This window comes from Blennius ocellaris (genome assembly GCF_963422515.1).
Source record: "Blennius ocellaris genome assembly, chromosome: 3".
Lineage (NCBI taxonomy): Eukaryota > Metazoa > Chordata > Actinopteri > Blenniiformes > Blenniidae > Blennius > Blennius ocellaris.
Window position 1 is genome coordinate 27,526,490 of NC_137652.1, and position 12,920 is coordinate 27,539,409.

The following is a 12,920-nucleotide window of genomic DNA, read 5'->3' on the forward strand; positions in this document are numbered from 1 at the left end:
ACAACTGCTCTACCAACTGAGCCATAATGGTGTGTTTCAATGTGTTTCTGTCACAGGTCGTGTTCAGACACACCACAAACACTGTTTACAGTTGTCATCAATATTAAAATATTATTTTACGCTGCTTTCTGTCCAAAAACATCCGGTTGAGGTTAATCAATTACTCTGAAACTGCCTGTAGGAGTAAACATGAGTGTTTGTCCTGTTCAGTGTGAAGCAGTACAATAACAGATGGATTTTATGAGCAGTAATCACTCTATCATTGGATGTGTGGGCGCTTGGAATAAAACATCTAATTAACGGCAACCAGCTCAACACGGATATATTTATTTGATAAAAACAGGAAAAGTAGAAAAATAATTGATCTTGCCAGAACAGTATTGATCAAAGTCAGAATGCTCGCAAACTTTTAGCTTCAACTTCTGTTTTTAGTGTATCTAAATATGCATGTGTCCAACATTCAAGGACAAAACTTCCACTGCGGAGGTCAAGAGACTTTGCTTTTGATGTTCCGTGTCCGTGAGGCCGGGGACGTCGCCTCCTTCTCCATCCTCTCATCATCTGATCCCGGCTCAGTCTTTGTCTTGGAGGAGGAGGTCGGACTCAGGCTCTGCGGAGGACGTTCAGATTTGGGCCTCTTGGCAGGAGAGCTCTTGAAGGCGGACGGACAGCTGCGCTGGTTCAGACACAAAGAGCAGAGAGGGTTGACGGGCAGACAGACCTGCTGTCCAAAACCCACCAGCAGCCAGTTGACCTCACTCCAGAGCTCCCTGCCAGACAGACAGTGAGACAGACATCTTAAGGGGGAAGCACAACACACTGTAAATATAGTTTTTATTAATTTATGTAATTATAAGTTAAAAGTATGTATCATCTCTTCTTTCTATTTGTACACTTGTTTGCAGCACCTGTCCAGAAAAAAGGTCCAAATGAGGGAAAAAAAAAGTTTTCATGACTAATAACCACTGACGACACACAGCTGTATGTGGCCGTGTCTCCTGATGACACAAGGCCGATTGATGCCCTTTTTAACTGTATTTTAGATATCAAGTCATGGATGGCAGCAAATTTCCTCCAGCTCAACCAGGACAAAACAGAGATTTTAGTTGTAGGTCCTGAACACCAGAGAGAGAAACTTTTACCAAAACTGCTAGATTTTAACTCATCTTCATCTGTAAGGAACCTGGGCGTAACTTTTGACTCTGAGCTTAATTTTATCTCACACGTCAAAAATGTCACAAAGACTGGTTTTTATCACCTGAAGACTATAGCCAGACTCCGCCCATTTCTCTCTCAGGCAAACGCGGAGGTGCTAATGCTTTTATCTCTTGTCGAATTGACTATTGTAACGCCCTGCTCTCTGGTCTCCCCAAGAAAACTTTAGCACCACCACAACTCTTACAAAACTCTGCTGACGAGGACCAGAGGGGCGGGCCCACATCACGCCTATTTTAAAATCGCTGCATTGGCTCCCCGTTCGCTTCAGGATCGATTTTAAGGTTCTTTTACTAGTTTTTAAGTGTCTTCATGGTTTTGCACCCTCTTATTTATCCGAACTACTTTGATCATATCAACCCTCGCGGGCCCTGAGGTCCTCCGGCACCGGCCTTTTAATTGTCCCTCAAACGAGGACCAAGACTCACGGGGAGGCTGCGTTCAGCTCCTACGGCCCCCGTTTGTGGAACAGCCTGCCGGGGAACCTCAGGGCTGCAGAGTCCATTGAGGTTTTTAAAAAAGGGTTAAAAACTCACCTTTTTAATCAGGCTTTTAACTGATTTTATATATGTATATGTGTGTATAAATGTATGTATTTTATCAATGTATTTATCTACTTCTATTTATTTATTTATTTATTTTAGATAATTATCTAATTTTTTACCTTCTTTTTTATCTCCAGTGGTTCCTCTAGGGGGCGCTACACTGGTGGTGGCCGGTTTTGCCGCTGGTGGAGCCGTCCCATGGGTTTCCCCGACCGGGCACCTGGCAGGTCCCCCGCGTATGAGGTGGGATTGGCTTGTCTGCCCGGTTGGGGGGGGGGGGGGGGATCTGTGGGGCGGCGCCCCCTGTGGTCGGAAGTTGTGCCGCCCCCAGTGTGGACGGCCCAAATGTGTCCCTTTCCTCACCTTAGTCCTCGGTGTCCTGCCATGTCTCCATATCACTAGGCATGTCTTCACTTATGGTGTGTGTCTGCATGTGTGTGTGTGTGTTCACCTGCTTTTTATTCATCTATTTTATCTTTGCACTGTTTTTAATTCTTGTTGAAGCACTTTGTGTTACTTTCATGTATAAAAAGTGCTATATAAATAAAGATTGATTGATTTTATATATATATATATATATATATATATGTTTTTAAGATTTCATCTATTTTAGTAAAGACAGTTCTTCACTCCAGGCGGAGTTCACTTTGACTTCTTCCTTCCCTCGTTTCAAGACCCGCTGAACTGGATATATGTGTACGTATAGAAGTATATACAGTAAAAGCAGTGAATTACCTGGGGAGCCACTCCTCCAGGGCCTTACGTGTCTCTTCTGGGTTTTTACTTGGTTTTCGGAGCCAGCCCAGCCGGTTGGAGATACGATGGACATGCGTGTCCACACCTGGGCAGGAAACAAAGAAGAAATCGACACGTTTAAATGACAAATTTGGAGCGGGTGACTAAAATTGATCAACTGTAATCAAAATTGCAGCCGACTGGTTCACTGCGCTGATAAATTGCACATTAACTTGATAAACTGATCTGCAGACGAACGTGTGACTCTGTGAATCTATGCTCGCGTATTTGTCATTGAGTACTCCGTCTGTGCTTCACAGCCCAGAACCAGAACCCACCGATGCCGGACACCTGATCCCAGGCGATGTCCATCGCCAGATGAGCCATCTTGGGCCCGACCCCCGGGAGGCGAACCAGCCCCTCCACGCTGTGGGGGATGTCCCCTCCAAAGTCCCCCTGCAGCACGGCTGAGGTCCGCTTCAGATACTGCACTTTACGCTACGGGGGAGGACAAGAGGGAGACGTAAAGATGTGCTCCAAAACCAACTTCTCCCAACATGTGTTCTGCGACTACCCTCCAGAAGCCGACGGGATAGATGAGTTTTCCCAGCGTGTCGTCGTCGGTGGCCAGGATGTTCCCCGCGCTGCATCCGTGAGCTCGGAGCTTCTGCATGGCGGCCGCCGTCACCTGATCCCTGGTCTGGCTGGACAGCATGAGAGACACCAGCACCTGGAAACGTCTCACCTGAGACGACAGCGGCGCGTTCTTACTCGTCCGGCCACACCGCCAGAGCTGCGTCTTAGCAAGCGGCCGGCGAGGCGCCGACGTATACGTACGTGCGCCGGAGCTTCGGTGTCGTAGCATTTCTCCGCTCCCATGTCGTCTACGGGGGCGTCGCGCCCCTTCCTCATCTCGCGGATCAACTCAAACTGTTTCGTCCACTCGGGAGGCCGCCAGCGCTCCGTCTTCACCGGCGAGGCTCCGTCGGCCACATCGTACTCCACCTTCAGCTGCCTCCTCCGGCGGCCGTGAGCGCGCTGTGGGGAGGCTTCAGGCTGTGGGTGCGTGGCGGCCTGCTGGGGAGATCCATGAGTGGCGGCTGGGAGAGAGAGGGAACACACACAGCATATAGACACTTTATCATTAGCAAAACGAAGGAGTAGTAACAGTTTTTAAGGAATGAAATCGTTGTGCATGAATAATACTTGCATATTCAATACAAGAAGGGTAGGCATAGCAAGTCACTGTGATGTGATGTGCAAGGAATTCTATTTATTTATTTACTGTCAAGAAAAGGAAAAAGCATGATGGACATACAGAGAATAATCCGAAGGGATTCCCTTCTGATTATTCTCTGTATGTCAAGAGAGAATAAAGAGCAGGGTGATAATGGTGATATGAGTGTAGAGGACAATACTGCGTCGACCCAAGAGGGGAGGGGATGTAAAACATATGAATTGTACGGATGAGAAGGTGATGCAGCTCCTTCTGCAGGGAACCATAGCTAAAAAAAACCCCAAAACATTTAGACTAGTAATTATGTACATACTCTAATCAGAAGGTTCTATAATCAGCACAGAGAGACAACCTATTGAGATGCGGGGTGGATGGGGAAGAAAGTGGACATTTGTTGTCGAAGTTGATCCAAGTATAAAACAATATTACAAGTTTCAAATGACGTTTCCGGTCTCCAGAGTCTTATTAAAATCATGGTGAGTGAAACCTGGAAACTAGTCCTCCTTTCCATTCATTAAAAACTCCAGTAACTGACAAGAGCCTCAAAACTAAAGAGGTGCAGGTGGAATGACGTGTCCTGTGATGGACGGTTCACCTGTCCAGGTGCATCCTGTCCTCACACACGGTGAACCTGGATCCGCTCCAGCGCCCTGCAACCCTTTACAGCATAAACTTTGTACCACAGAAGACGGGATAGAATGAATTGACATGTTTCAAGGTGAAAATAGAAAACGCATTCGTGAAGTCCCCAGTCCCCGCGAGGTTGCTGGTTGACGGTGTGAATGTGAGATTGTCTCGGGAACAGTTTTGACAGCAGCTCCACGTGATCATTTCTCACAATAACAATAATATTTCCAACCACAGTTATTCGTGACGTCTCACCGCGAGACGACAGGTCGGTCTCAGTCTCTTCCTCCTTCACGCCCTCACGCGGATTTCTGCTCGTGCGCGTGAGTTTGGACCCGAGCGGCGAAGAAGTCAGTAGATTTCTTCTCCGGCTGGTCACAGATCTGCTGTGCGCGAAGTACGGAGAGGTCATGATAGTGGACAGCATGGGACAGACACACTCTGTCTCACTCACACTCTGTCTCACACACACACATGCGCCCCTGCTACAGCAGAAGTTCGTTTCTCGTTCGTAGTTTCAGTTTTTTCCCCTCATAAACGTTATTCTCAACTAAACAAATTACTTAACTAGATTATCAAGGGTTTAGGTGGTTGTAGTAGATATGTGTCAAAGTTAGTCCAAATGATGATAATCGTTTAAAATTTTTAAATAAAGTAATAAAGGTTTATACTGCATGTTTGTTGTGATCAGTGTAATGACGACAGTCTGCCGCTAGATGTCAGTGTTTCCATTCCATACCAAGTTGTTCTCCTTTCTGATTATGTTGAAAATATCCTACAAATCTCACAAAAAAGTCCAAAAATTAAATTGATGCAGAGGGAAAAAAATATAATTATGCTGGGAAATCAAATGCATATAGAAGAGGTTTATATCCACCTAAAGAAATATATTTCACATTTTTCCCTATATTAGGGGAGAATTGTGACTTCTCCTACTGGTACAAAGCGGTAGTGCAGGCTGTTATCAACATGGAACCGACTTCAACGACCTGGCGAGGTAGCTGTTAGCTAACTGTCAAAATGCATCAATTTGTCATTTGTTATGATATTTGAAACTCGTGGAGTCGGGAATAGAAAAGCAGTACAGCGGATCACCCGTCTGTACCCATGCATCTTTATTTGTCACTGTAAAGAAAGCCAGAAAACTGTTTTAACCGCATTAGCGCTGAGCTCGCGTAGAACGACATTACCCATGATGCAGCGCGGCAGCGTGTTTTTGTCGGAAGTGCAACAGCCAGAGCCCCAGTTTGTCATCCGGTCGAGGAGTGGAGGACTGGAAGTCTGCTCTCTGCTGCAGACACAGAGTTCGACCCATGCAGGGACGTGGACGGCTCTGTGGGCTGTATGCGGACTGAACCCCGACTGAATGAGAGGTGAGGTGAGGTGAGGGTGCGGGGAGGAGAGGTGGTGGGAGGAGGAGGGCTTGTTGTTCGAGGCTACCAGGTCCTCGGTAGCCTCCGCTGCGCCATTGTACGTCTGTCTTGTTAAAGAGGTGGTTCACTACAGGTCTCGGTCCTGGACTGGGTCACTGCTGCTGGTCGGTGTTGTTGTCGAGCTGGAACAGAACAGTCGTTGTCTGCCCCCCCCCCCTCTCCCCCCCTCTCTCTCCCCCCCCTCCCTCCCCTCTGTGTCTGTCAGGTCCACATGACAGCAAATTCTTCAAACCTGACCTCTGGGTTTACACATTAACAGACCGCGGCTCTGGCCTGGATCAGGATTCTGCTCCTGCACATTGTGATTTCTGCATGGTGTCACTGAGCTCCAAGCTACTGAGCCACCATGTCCTCGAAGAGTTGAAGCCACTAACTTTGTCAACTCCTTGAGATCCAACACCAGAGGCTAAAAACTCCCAAACAGCATGGCTGGTCCACGAGAATAGAGAAATCTCCTCCCATAGGATGTTTCTGTAGTTCCAGTGGTGGTTTTCTATTCATTTGTGCTCATTTGTTTGCCTTCTTTTTGTGTCTTTATGGATTCGACATGTCTTTATTGTCCTCTTGTGTGTCCGACTTCAATGTTTCTTTGTAGTAAATGTAAACATTTTGTGTGTCTTTCCACATGTTTTTTTTTTTTTTATGTAATTTTGAGTTTCTTTGTTGTGGTTTTGTCTCTGTGCTAATGCTACTTCTAGTTATATTTGTGCTCATTCTGCATTACACAAGTGTTTCGTTTTGTGTTTCTGCTCATTTGTGGCCCTTTTTCTATGATCTCGGTTGGATATTTTGGGTGTTTTTTTCTTATTTTGTCTTTCTGTCTTGTTGTAATGTTCCTCTTTGTCTGTCGTTTCTCATTTCTTTTTTCCTTTGGAGTTCTGTGCCTCTGTGATCAACTTGTGCTTCCTTCTGTCACTTTGTGGTTATTCCTGTGGCTCTGCCACGTTGTTGACACTGTGTTGTTCCATGTCCGGTGGCCTGACTCCTCAACAAACCGCTTGTTTTTGTAGGCGGCATGTTTAGATATTCTCCCATTAATAATGTTTTCATTATCTAGTGATCTTATGATCAAAATACCATGAAATATTTTAATTTTTTATTGGTAATGGGCTGTATAGCCCACATGGAACTCATTACATGATCAGATGTGTGTGGTTGCAGGCAGCCTTGAGCCCCCGCCTGTGTAGAGCGCCACCCCTCCAGCCCGGGCCATGAATAAACAAGCAAGCAAAGAGAGTCTCAAGGACAAGGTGAAGGGGATCTTCGGTCTGGGACCGGCGCGCCTGCCGAGCAAGCAGAGTGACAGCAAACCCTCCGAGTTCATCATTACAACCGACATCCTCAAGGTGGGCACAGAAAATGATCCACATGTTCACACAGTCCCAAAATTAAACGATCCCCCCAGGTTTATACTTCTCTATAATCATCAGTTCCCTCCTCCTCCTCCTCCTCCTCCTTCATCTTCTGTGTGGTTTAGGAGCTCCACCCAGAGAACGGCCTGAGCGTCCGCATCCGCGTGATGAACCACATATGTGATCTTGCCAAAACGAAAAAATTTGAGGAGGTAAAATTGAGTTTTTATTACATTTTTTTCTTTTCTTGTTGTTGCTATTGTTGTCATAACGGTAGCAGGTGCGCAGTCCTCCATATTAATGAAAGCCTGTGTTTGATGAAGCATGCGGTGGAGGCTGTGTGGAAGGCGGTGGAGGACATGCTGACTCCAGAACAGCCACCGGAGGCCAGACACGCCGTGCTTCAGCTGCTCAGGGCCATCATCCAGGGACAGGTCTGAACACACAGCCGTCACACCAACACATTATCAAATACGTCTGTCATTTCCTACATGCGTGTTTTGTTGTGGTGTATTGCAGGTGTTTATGCTCTTATGTTCAAAACAACATGCAGTTATTTTCAATATCTGTTGTTTTTTTTTTTTTTTTTAAACAAAACCCAGTAGTGAGCCACTTCATGGATGTTGGGATGTTTTTTTTTGTTTTTTTGTATTTGTGATTGCCGTCCAGGGTGAACGGCTCGGCCCTCTGAGAGCCTACTTCTTTAAGGTGGTGCGGGATTACCAGCCGTCCAACGAGGACCTGTCCGACCGACTGGAAGTGTTCAAGGCCTTGACGGAGAACGGGAAGGACATCACATACCTGGAGGAGGACATTGGTAAAGCCACTATACTCCATGCAAATATCTAAGCAATAATGATTACGTAGACAATTTTACCGAGGAAGAAATTGTGTATTTGTGACTCTGTCACATCTCAGCTGATCAGTTTTGACTGGTTCCCTTTTTGGTTAGATGAACTGTTTCTTATCTTCTTGTCTGAACAAGTCAAGTTATTTAGAGTTTCAATTGGTTATTTCGGCAAATCCAGGACAATAAAACCTCCGAGCAACCCGACTCGCTGTAATTCACCTCCACGCAGGACGCGTTTCTCTTGAATCGTCACAACAAGCACATTTACTTTCCCCTGGCAGCACGCTTCGTCCTCCTGTGGATGGACATCGGTCTGACCTCCGACTTCCTTCACGTTCTGGTGAATCTGGTGAAGTTCAACAGCTGCTACCTGGACCAGAACGTCTCCGTCATGGTCCAGTAAGTCGGAGGAAAAATGGCCCCGCGGTTCTCCTTTCTTTCAGGAAATGTTTTTAAGAAGCTTTTCCCTGCGGCTCTGGTCTCTCTCTCTCTCTCTCTCTCTCTCTCTCTCTCTCTCTCACTCTCACTCTCACTCTCACTCTCACTCTCACTCTCACTCTCACTCTCTCTCTCTCTAGGAAAATCTGTCTGCTGTGCAACAGAACAACGTCTTCGACCGATATTGAGGTGGGTTTTTTGGGTTTGCAGCCACTTTCTTGGCCCGTTTTTATTACTGTCGTTATTTGGGATTTTGGATTATTCCCCGTGGTTCTTTCTGTGGAAGAGGTAGAAATTGTGAAATTTGCTTTGCAAAAGAAAAGCTCATCATTTGTTTTATTTTTTAATCCAACGATTTGTGGTTTTTGTCTCATTTTATCCAATCTTTTCAACACGGGTGTTATTTCACATGTTTATCTTGCAAAAATATGAATAAACTGCAGGATATTGCTGTCGCTTGTGGAAAAGATGCTCTCACAGTAAAAGACCTGCAGGAAAGGAAGTTATGATTGAGGTCAAACTGATAGTTTTAAGACCCGTTACGACGGGACTTTTCATTGGTTCTTTCATAACACATGTCAGACAGAAATCTTTTGTCTTCATTTATTTTCAATCACTTGGCGAGTCATTGAAAATACCAAAAACGTCTCAGACATTATAATAATCATAATGAAGGCTTAATGCACTTTGGAGTCGTACATGTAACTGCAAACATTGATTATGATTACATAAAAAAACATTAATTTCATCGCCAAGCCTGCTGAGTCTGCTGAGTACATTTATTGGCTATAACTGACCTTTAAATACCCTTCAGGATGCAAATGATTCATTCACTGCCTGCATCATTTCCTGGAACTGATAAACTAAAATGCTCGACGACCCAGATAAAATGTTTGTTCCTCCTGGTTTCTAAAAAAATTATAATTCAAAAACAGTTGTTTACACTCATGCAGAGTATGTGTCAGAATGTCTGGCTGCATCCATAGAAATATATCTTCACTTGATGTGACCTGGAAATTAGAACAGAAGTTATAAGTTCACCGCTAGACACAAAAAGTTTTCCCAAAGTCTCTCTTAAAAGTGTATTTTATTTTTCTTTCATTTACAAATGACAGCTTTGTAATCTAATGCAGTGATAATGTGAGTTTATTCCGAGGTTTGTTTTGTTTGTGTGTGTGTGGCCAGGTGGCTCTACAGGTATTGGATGCAGTAGTGTGTTATAACTGCCTGCCCTCCGACTCGCTCACCGTCTTCATCATCACGCTGTGTCGCACCGTCAACGTCAAGGAGTTTTGTGAATCCTGCTGGAAGGTGAAGGAAGAGCTCACATTCTGTCTGTGGAAGTGATGACGGGTGATAACTGCGTCCTTCTCCCGTCCTCCTTGTAATTTACTCCATTTGTGCTGCTTGTGCTGCTTCTGCAGTTGATGAGGAAAGTGTTGGGGACTCACCTTGGCCACAGCGCCATTTACACCATGTGTCGCATCATGGAGGAGAGGTAGCCTGGTTTTTAAATTTTTTTATTTTTTTTAACATCAACACAGATTCATGCACATGTCTTATTGCAGCTACTGTCATCTAGTACTGATACTGTTGTTAAGTAATGCGATGGCAAAATGGCACAAAATAAGAATTGAACTGCGATAAATTCCATTTCCACGTCTACTCACGCTCTGGAAAGTCAACAGAATGTTAGTATGTGGGGGAAAAAGCAGCCGTTGTGGCCTGGAGGCGGGCTGTGCTCTTCATGCCGGTCTGTACTCTCCTCCAGGGTTTACATGGAGGACGCGCCGTTGCTGAGAGGAGCAGTATTCTTTGTTGGGATGGCGCTGTGGGGGGCTCACCGACTACCGGCCCTCAAAAACACGCCCACTCTGGTGCTGCCGTCTTTCTACAAGGTGACGCTCCACAACATATCCACCGCCTGTCAAAGCCAAGCTCTCGCACATTTGTAATCCTGTTTTGTGGTTTTCGAATCAAACCTGATTTTCTTTTATGATGCTATCCAACGCCAATGTTTTAACGTCAGTGTGGAAATCTCTTTGCTGAACCACGTTTAGTTGAGGCCTACACGCAGGCATGTAGGAAGTCAAATTCAAAGTATTCCATTTGTAAGCGTTTTAGATAAGGACATTGAAAAGAAAAGACGTATTCAATGTGTGACCGTTCCCGACGCCCCCTTTCCCCCTCAGGCCATGTCGTGTGCCAATGAGGTGGTGTCGTACGAGATCGTCCTCTCCATCACCAGGCTGATCAAGAAGTACGGCAAGGAGCTGCAGGTGGTGACGTGGGACATCCTGCTGGGCATCATCGAGCGACTGCTGCAGCAGATCCAGGTACGCGCGGGTGAAAAACGCACACGCCTGGAGGCGGACGGCAGATCTCGTTTGACCCAAGTGCCCCGCGTCTCCGCGTCCTCGCAGACGATAGGAAGCACGGAGCTGAAGGCCATCGTCTACGAGCTGCTGACCACAGTGGAGGAGCTGTACGAGCAGAACGGTTACCACGGCTCCACGGAGAAGTTCTTCAGCCTGGTGGAGAAATGTGCAGACAAGAGACCTGTGAGTCTTCTTTTGTTGTTGTTTTTGTCAATTTCTCGTCTTATGGCTCCTACGTTGCGCAAAAATGACAGAGTGACGTCATCCTGTACGTGATCTTCGTGCTCCACCTCTCCTCCAAGACATTAAAGAGCTGAACCATCGACGTGCAGTTACACGCGGACAAAAACGTCTGTATGGAAATGATTTGGGAATCTTCAAACTGCACTTGTGCCGCTGTGATCCTTCATTTTAATGATTGTTCGGTCATAAAACCTCTCACAGTGACCAGAGACACGGTGCCTTGTTTTTCATCGGAGACAGATAAAATGCCGCTGCCGCTACCTGTTGCTCATTTTCCATCGTAATTGTGTGTGTGACAGGACGCGTCGGTGCTGACCCTCATCTCGTACCGCGCTCAGTCAATCCAGCCTGCGAAGGACGGCTGGATTCAGAGCCTCCACCGCCTCATGGAGAAATTCTTCAGGTAGGACACGCACGCACAAACACGCACACACAAACACGCAGCATGAGCAGTTCGTGGTTTATCGTCCCGTCACGTTAGAGTCTCTTTCTTTTCTGTCCCTCTGAAAGAAATGAGAGTCGCAGCGTCATCAGGATCAAAGTGCTTCACATCCTGTCCTTCGTCCTCAGCACCAACCGACAACTCTACGAGGTTCACACACTTGCTCGCCTCTAATTCTGTTACACGGTTGAAGCTAAGTTAAGGATCACAAAGCTGATTTAAAACAGCTGGAGGTTGATATAACCGGATATCTTTCTTCTGCCTTCTTTACCCTGCAGTTTTTGATGCAGCTTTCTGTTATCTGAAGCTTTTGTGGCGCTCTTTTTTCTTTTTTTTTTCCCCCTACAGGACGAGTTGATAGAAATGGTGGTGATCCCTCAGCTCGGTGGGATTGCCGAAGACCGGGATCTGGCCGTCAGGAAGCAGGCCACCCAGCTATTGGTGGACCTCGCCGAGGGCTGCAACACGCATCACTTCACCAGCCTGCTGGACATAATAGAACGGGTGAACGCACACAGAATCACATCACCGAGTTCCCGATCGTTCATTTCAGCCCGAATGAAATCACTGGGAGAGCTAATTTCATTATTTGTCTCCATCCCAGGTGGCCAGTCGCTCCCTGGTCTGCTCGGGGCCCCTGGAGGTTTCTGAGAGGGACCCGACGGCCGAGTCTCCTATGGAAGACGTCAGGACTGCCATACTGGGGCTGCTGGAAATCCTGCAGGTACACACACACACACACACACACACACACACACACACACACACACACGCCGATCCACAGACTGCTGTCTAGACGTTATAAGAGGAAACCAAAGGAATATGTGTTATTTGGTTTCAATAAATGTGTTTTTGTTGTGCAGCATGCCAACAAGGCAACCCGCTCTGATTGTTACGTGTTTTATGATCAAATGTATATTACCAACAAGGAAAGGTGTTGATCTGTCTGCAACGTAAAACTGAGAACATTCAGAGCGACTGCCAGGTCTAAATTCATGCTGCTTTCCAGTTGCTTCATTTCTTGGAAATCTGAGCTATTCTAGTTGTTGCGGAGCAGAAACTTCCTTCAGGTCAGGGTCCTGGAACCTGGATCGGCTTCAATGATCCCGAGTTTTCTTTTCACTGTGCTCACCAGATTATCTTTAGATCGAATGTGTTTTAATGACATTAAATTTTTTTTACAGTTTTCTAATGTGCATGAGAAAGCGAACGTTTGTACCTGTGCAACATGACGTTATTTTTTTTAAATGAGCTTCCACACAAACCGCTTTAATGGAAGTATTTAAATTTTTTCTTGACCTGTAAAGTTGGACGTCAACAACTTTCACCCAGATTGAGCAGCGTCACTCATCAACATTTACAAATGAACCCGACACAGCTGTCAAATATGTGTGATGAAAATGAATATCATAAAGTACGATAATA

General features: G+C 46.0%; 2 protein-coding genes across 7 annotated transcripts in view; one reads left to right on the forward strand and one right to left on the reverse strand.

The window, feature by feature from the left end:
* Positions 1 to 296: 296 nt before the first annotated feature.
* nthl1 (nth-like DNA glycosylase 1) lies at positions 297 to 4,786 on the reverse strand (the record flags this gene model as incomplete). Of its 3 annotated transcripts, none has more annotated exons than XM_080494178.1 (6): positions 297 to 671; positions 2,496 to 2,601; positions 2,834 to 2,993; positions 3,070 to 3,240; positions 3,333 to 3,595; positions 4,615 to 4,786. In XM_080494178.1, 6 exons carry the CDS (start codon positions 4,784 to 4,786, stop codon positions 488 to 490), a joined length of 1,056 nt encoding a protein of 351 aa, XP_080350304.1. In that variant the 3' UTR covers positions 297 to 487. The 3 variants fall into 3 exon arrangements, with proteins under 3 accessions (XP_080350304.1, XP_080350303.1, XP_080350305.1); XM_080494177.1 differs by having other exon boundaries at positions 297 to 770; XM_080494179.1 differs by having other exon boundaries at positions 461 to 676.
* An 828-nt stretch (positions 4,787 to 5,614) lies between these two features.
* tsc2 (TSC complex subunit 2) overlaps positions 5,615 to 12,920 on the forward strand; it is a 29,116-nt gene continuing 21,810 nt past the window's right edge. For all 4 annotated transcript variants that reach the window (XM_080520331.1, XM_080520333.1, XM_080520332.1 and 1 more), the window contains exons 1-16: positions 5,615 to 5,732; positions 6,954 to 7,138; positions 7,270 to 7,356; positions 7,468 to 7,578; positions 7,814 to 7,961; positions 8,276 to 8,393; positions 8,573 to 8,621; positions 9,618 to 9,743; positions 9,857 to 9,930; positions 10,204 to 10,330; positions 10,625 to 10,768; positions 10,856 to 10,993; positions 11,353 to 11,456; positions 11,564 to 11,645; positions 11,844 to 11,999; positions 12,100 to 12,219. In XM_080520331.1, the coding sequence (XP_080376457.1) occupies positions 7,004 to 7,138; positions 7,270 to 7,356; positions 7,468 to 7,578; positions 7,814 to 7,961; positions 8,276 to 8,393; positions 8,573 to 8,621; positions 9,618 to 9,743; positions 9,857 to 9,930; positions 10,204 to 10,330; positions 10,625 to 10,768; positions 10,856 to 10,993; positions 11,353 to 11,456; positions 11,564 to 11,645; positions 11,844 to 11,999; positions 12,100 to 12,219 (1,719 nt within the window). In that variant the 5' untranslated portion in view covers positions 5,615 to 5,732; positions 6,954 to 7,003. The remainder of the gene's footprint in view (positions 5,733 to 6,953; positions 7,139 to 7,269; positions 7,357 to 7,467; positions 7,579 to 7,813; positions 7,962 to 8,275; positions 8,394 to 8,572; positions 8,622 to 9,617; positions 9,744 to 9,856; positions 9,931 to 10,203; positions 10,331 to 10,624; positions 10,769 to 10,855; positions 10,994 to 11,352; positions 11,457 to 11,563; positions 11,646 to 11,843; positions 12,000 to 12,099; positions 12,220 to 12,920) is intronic.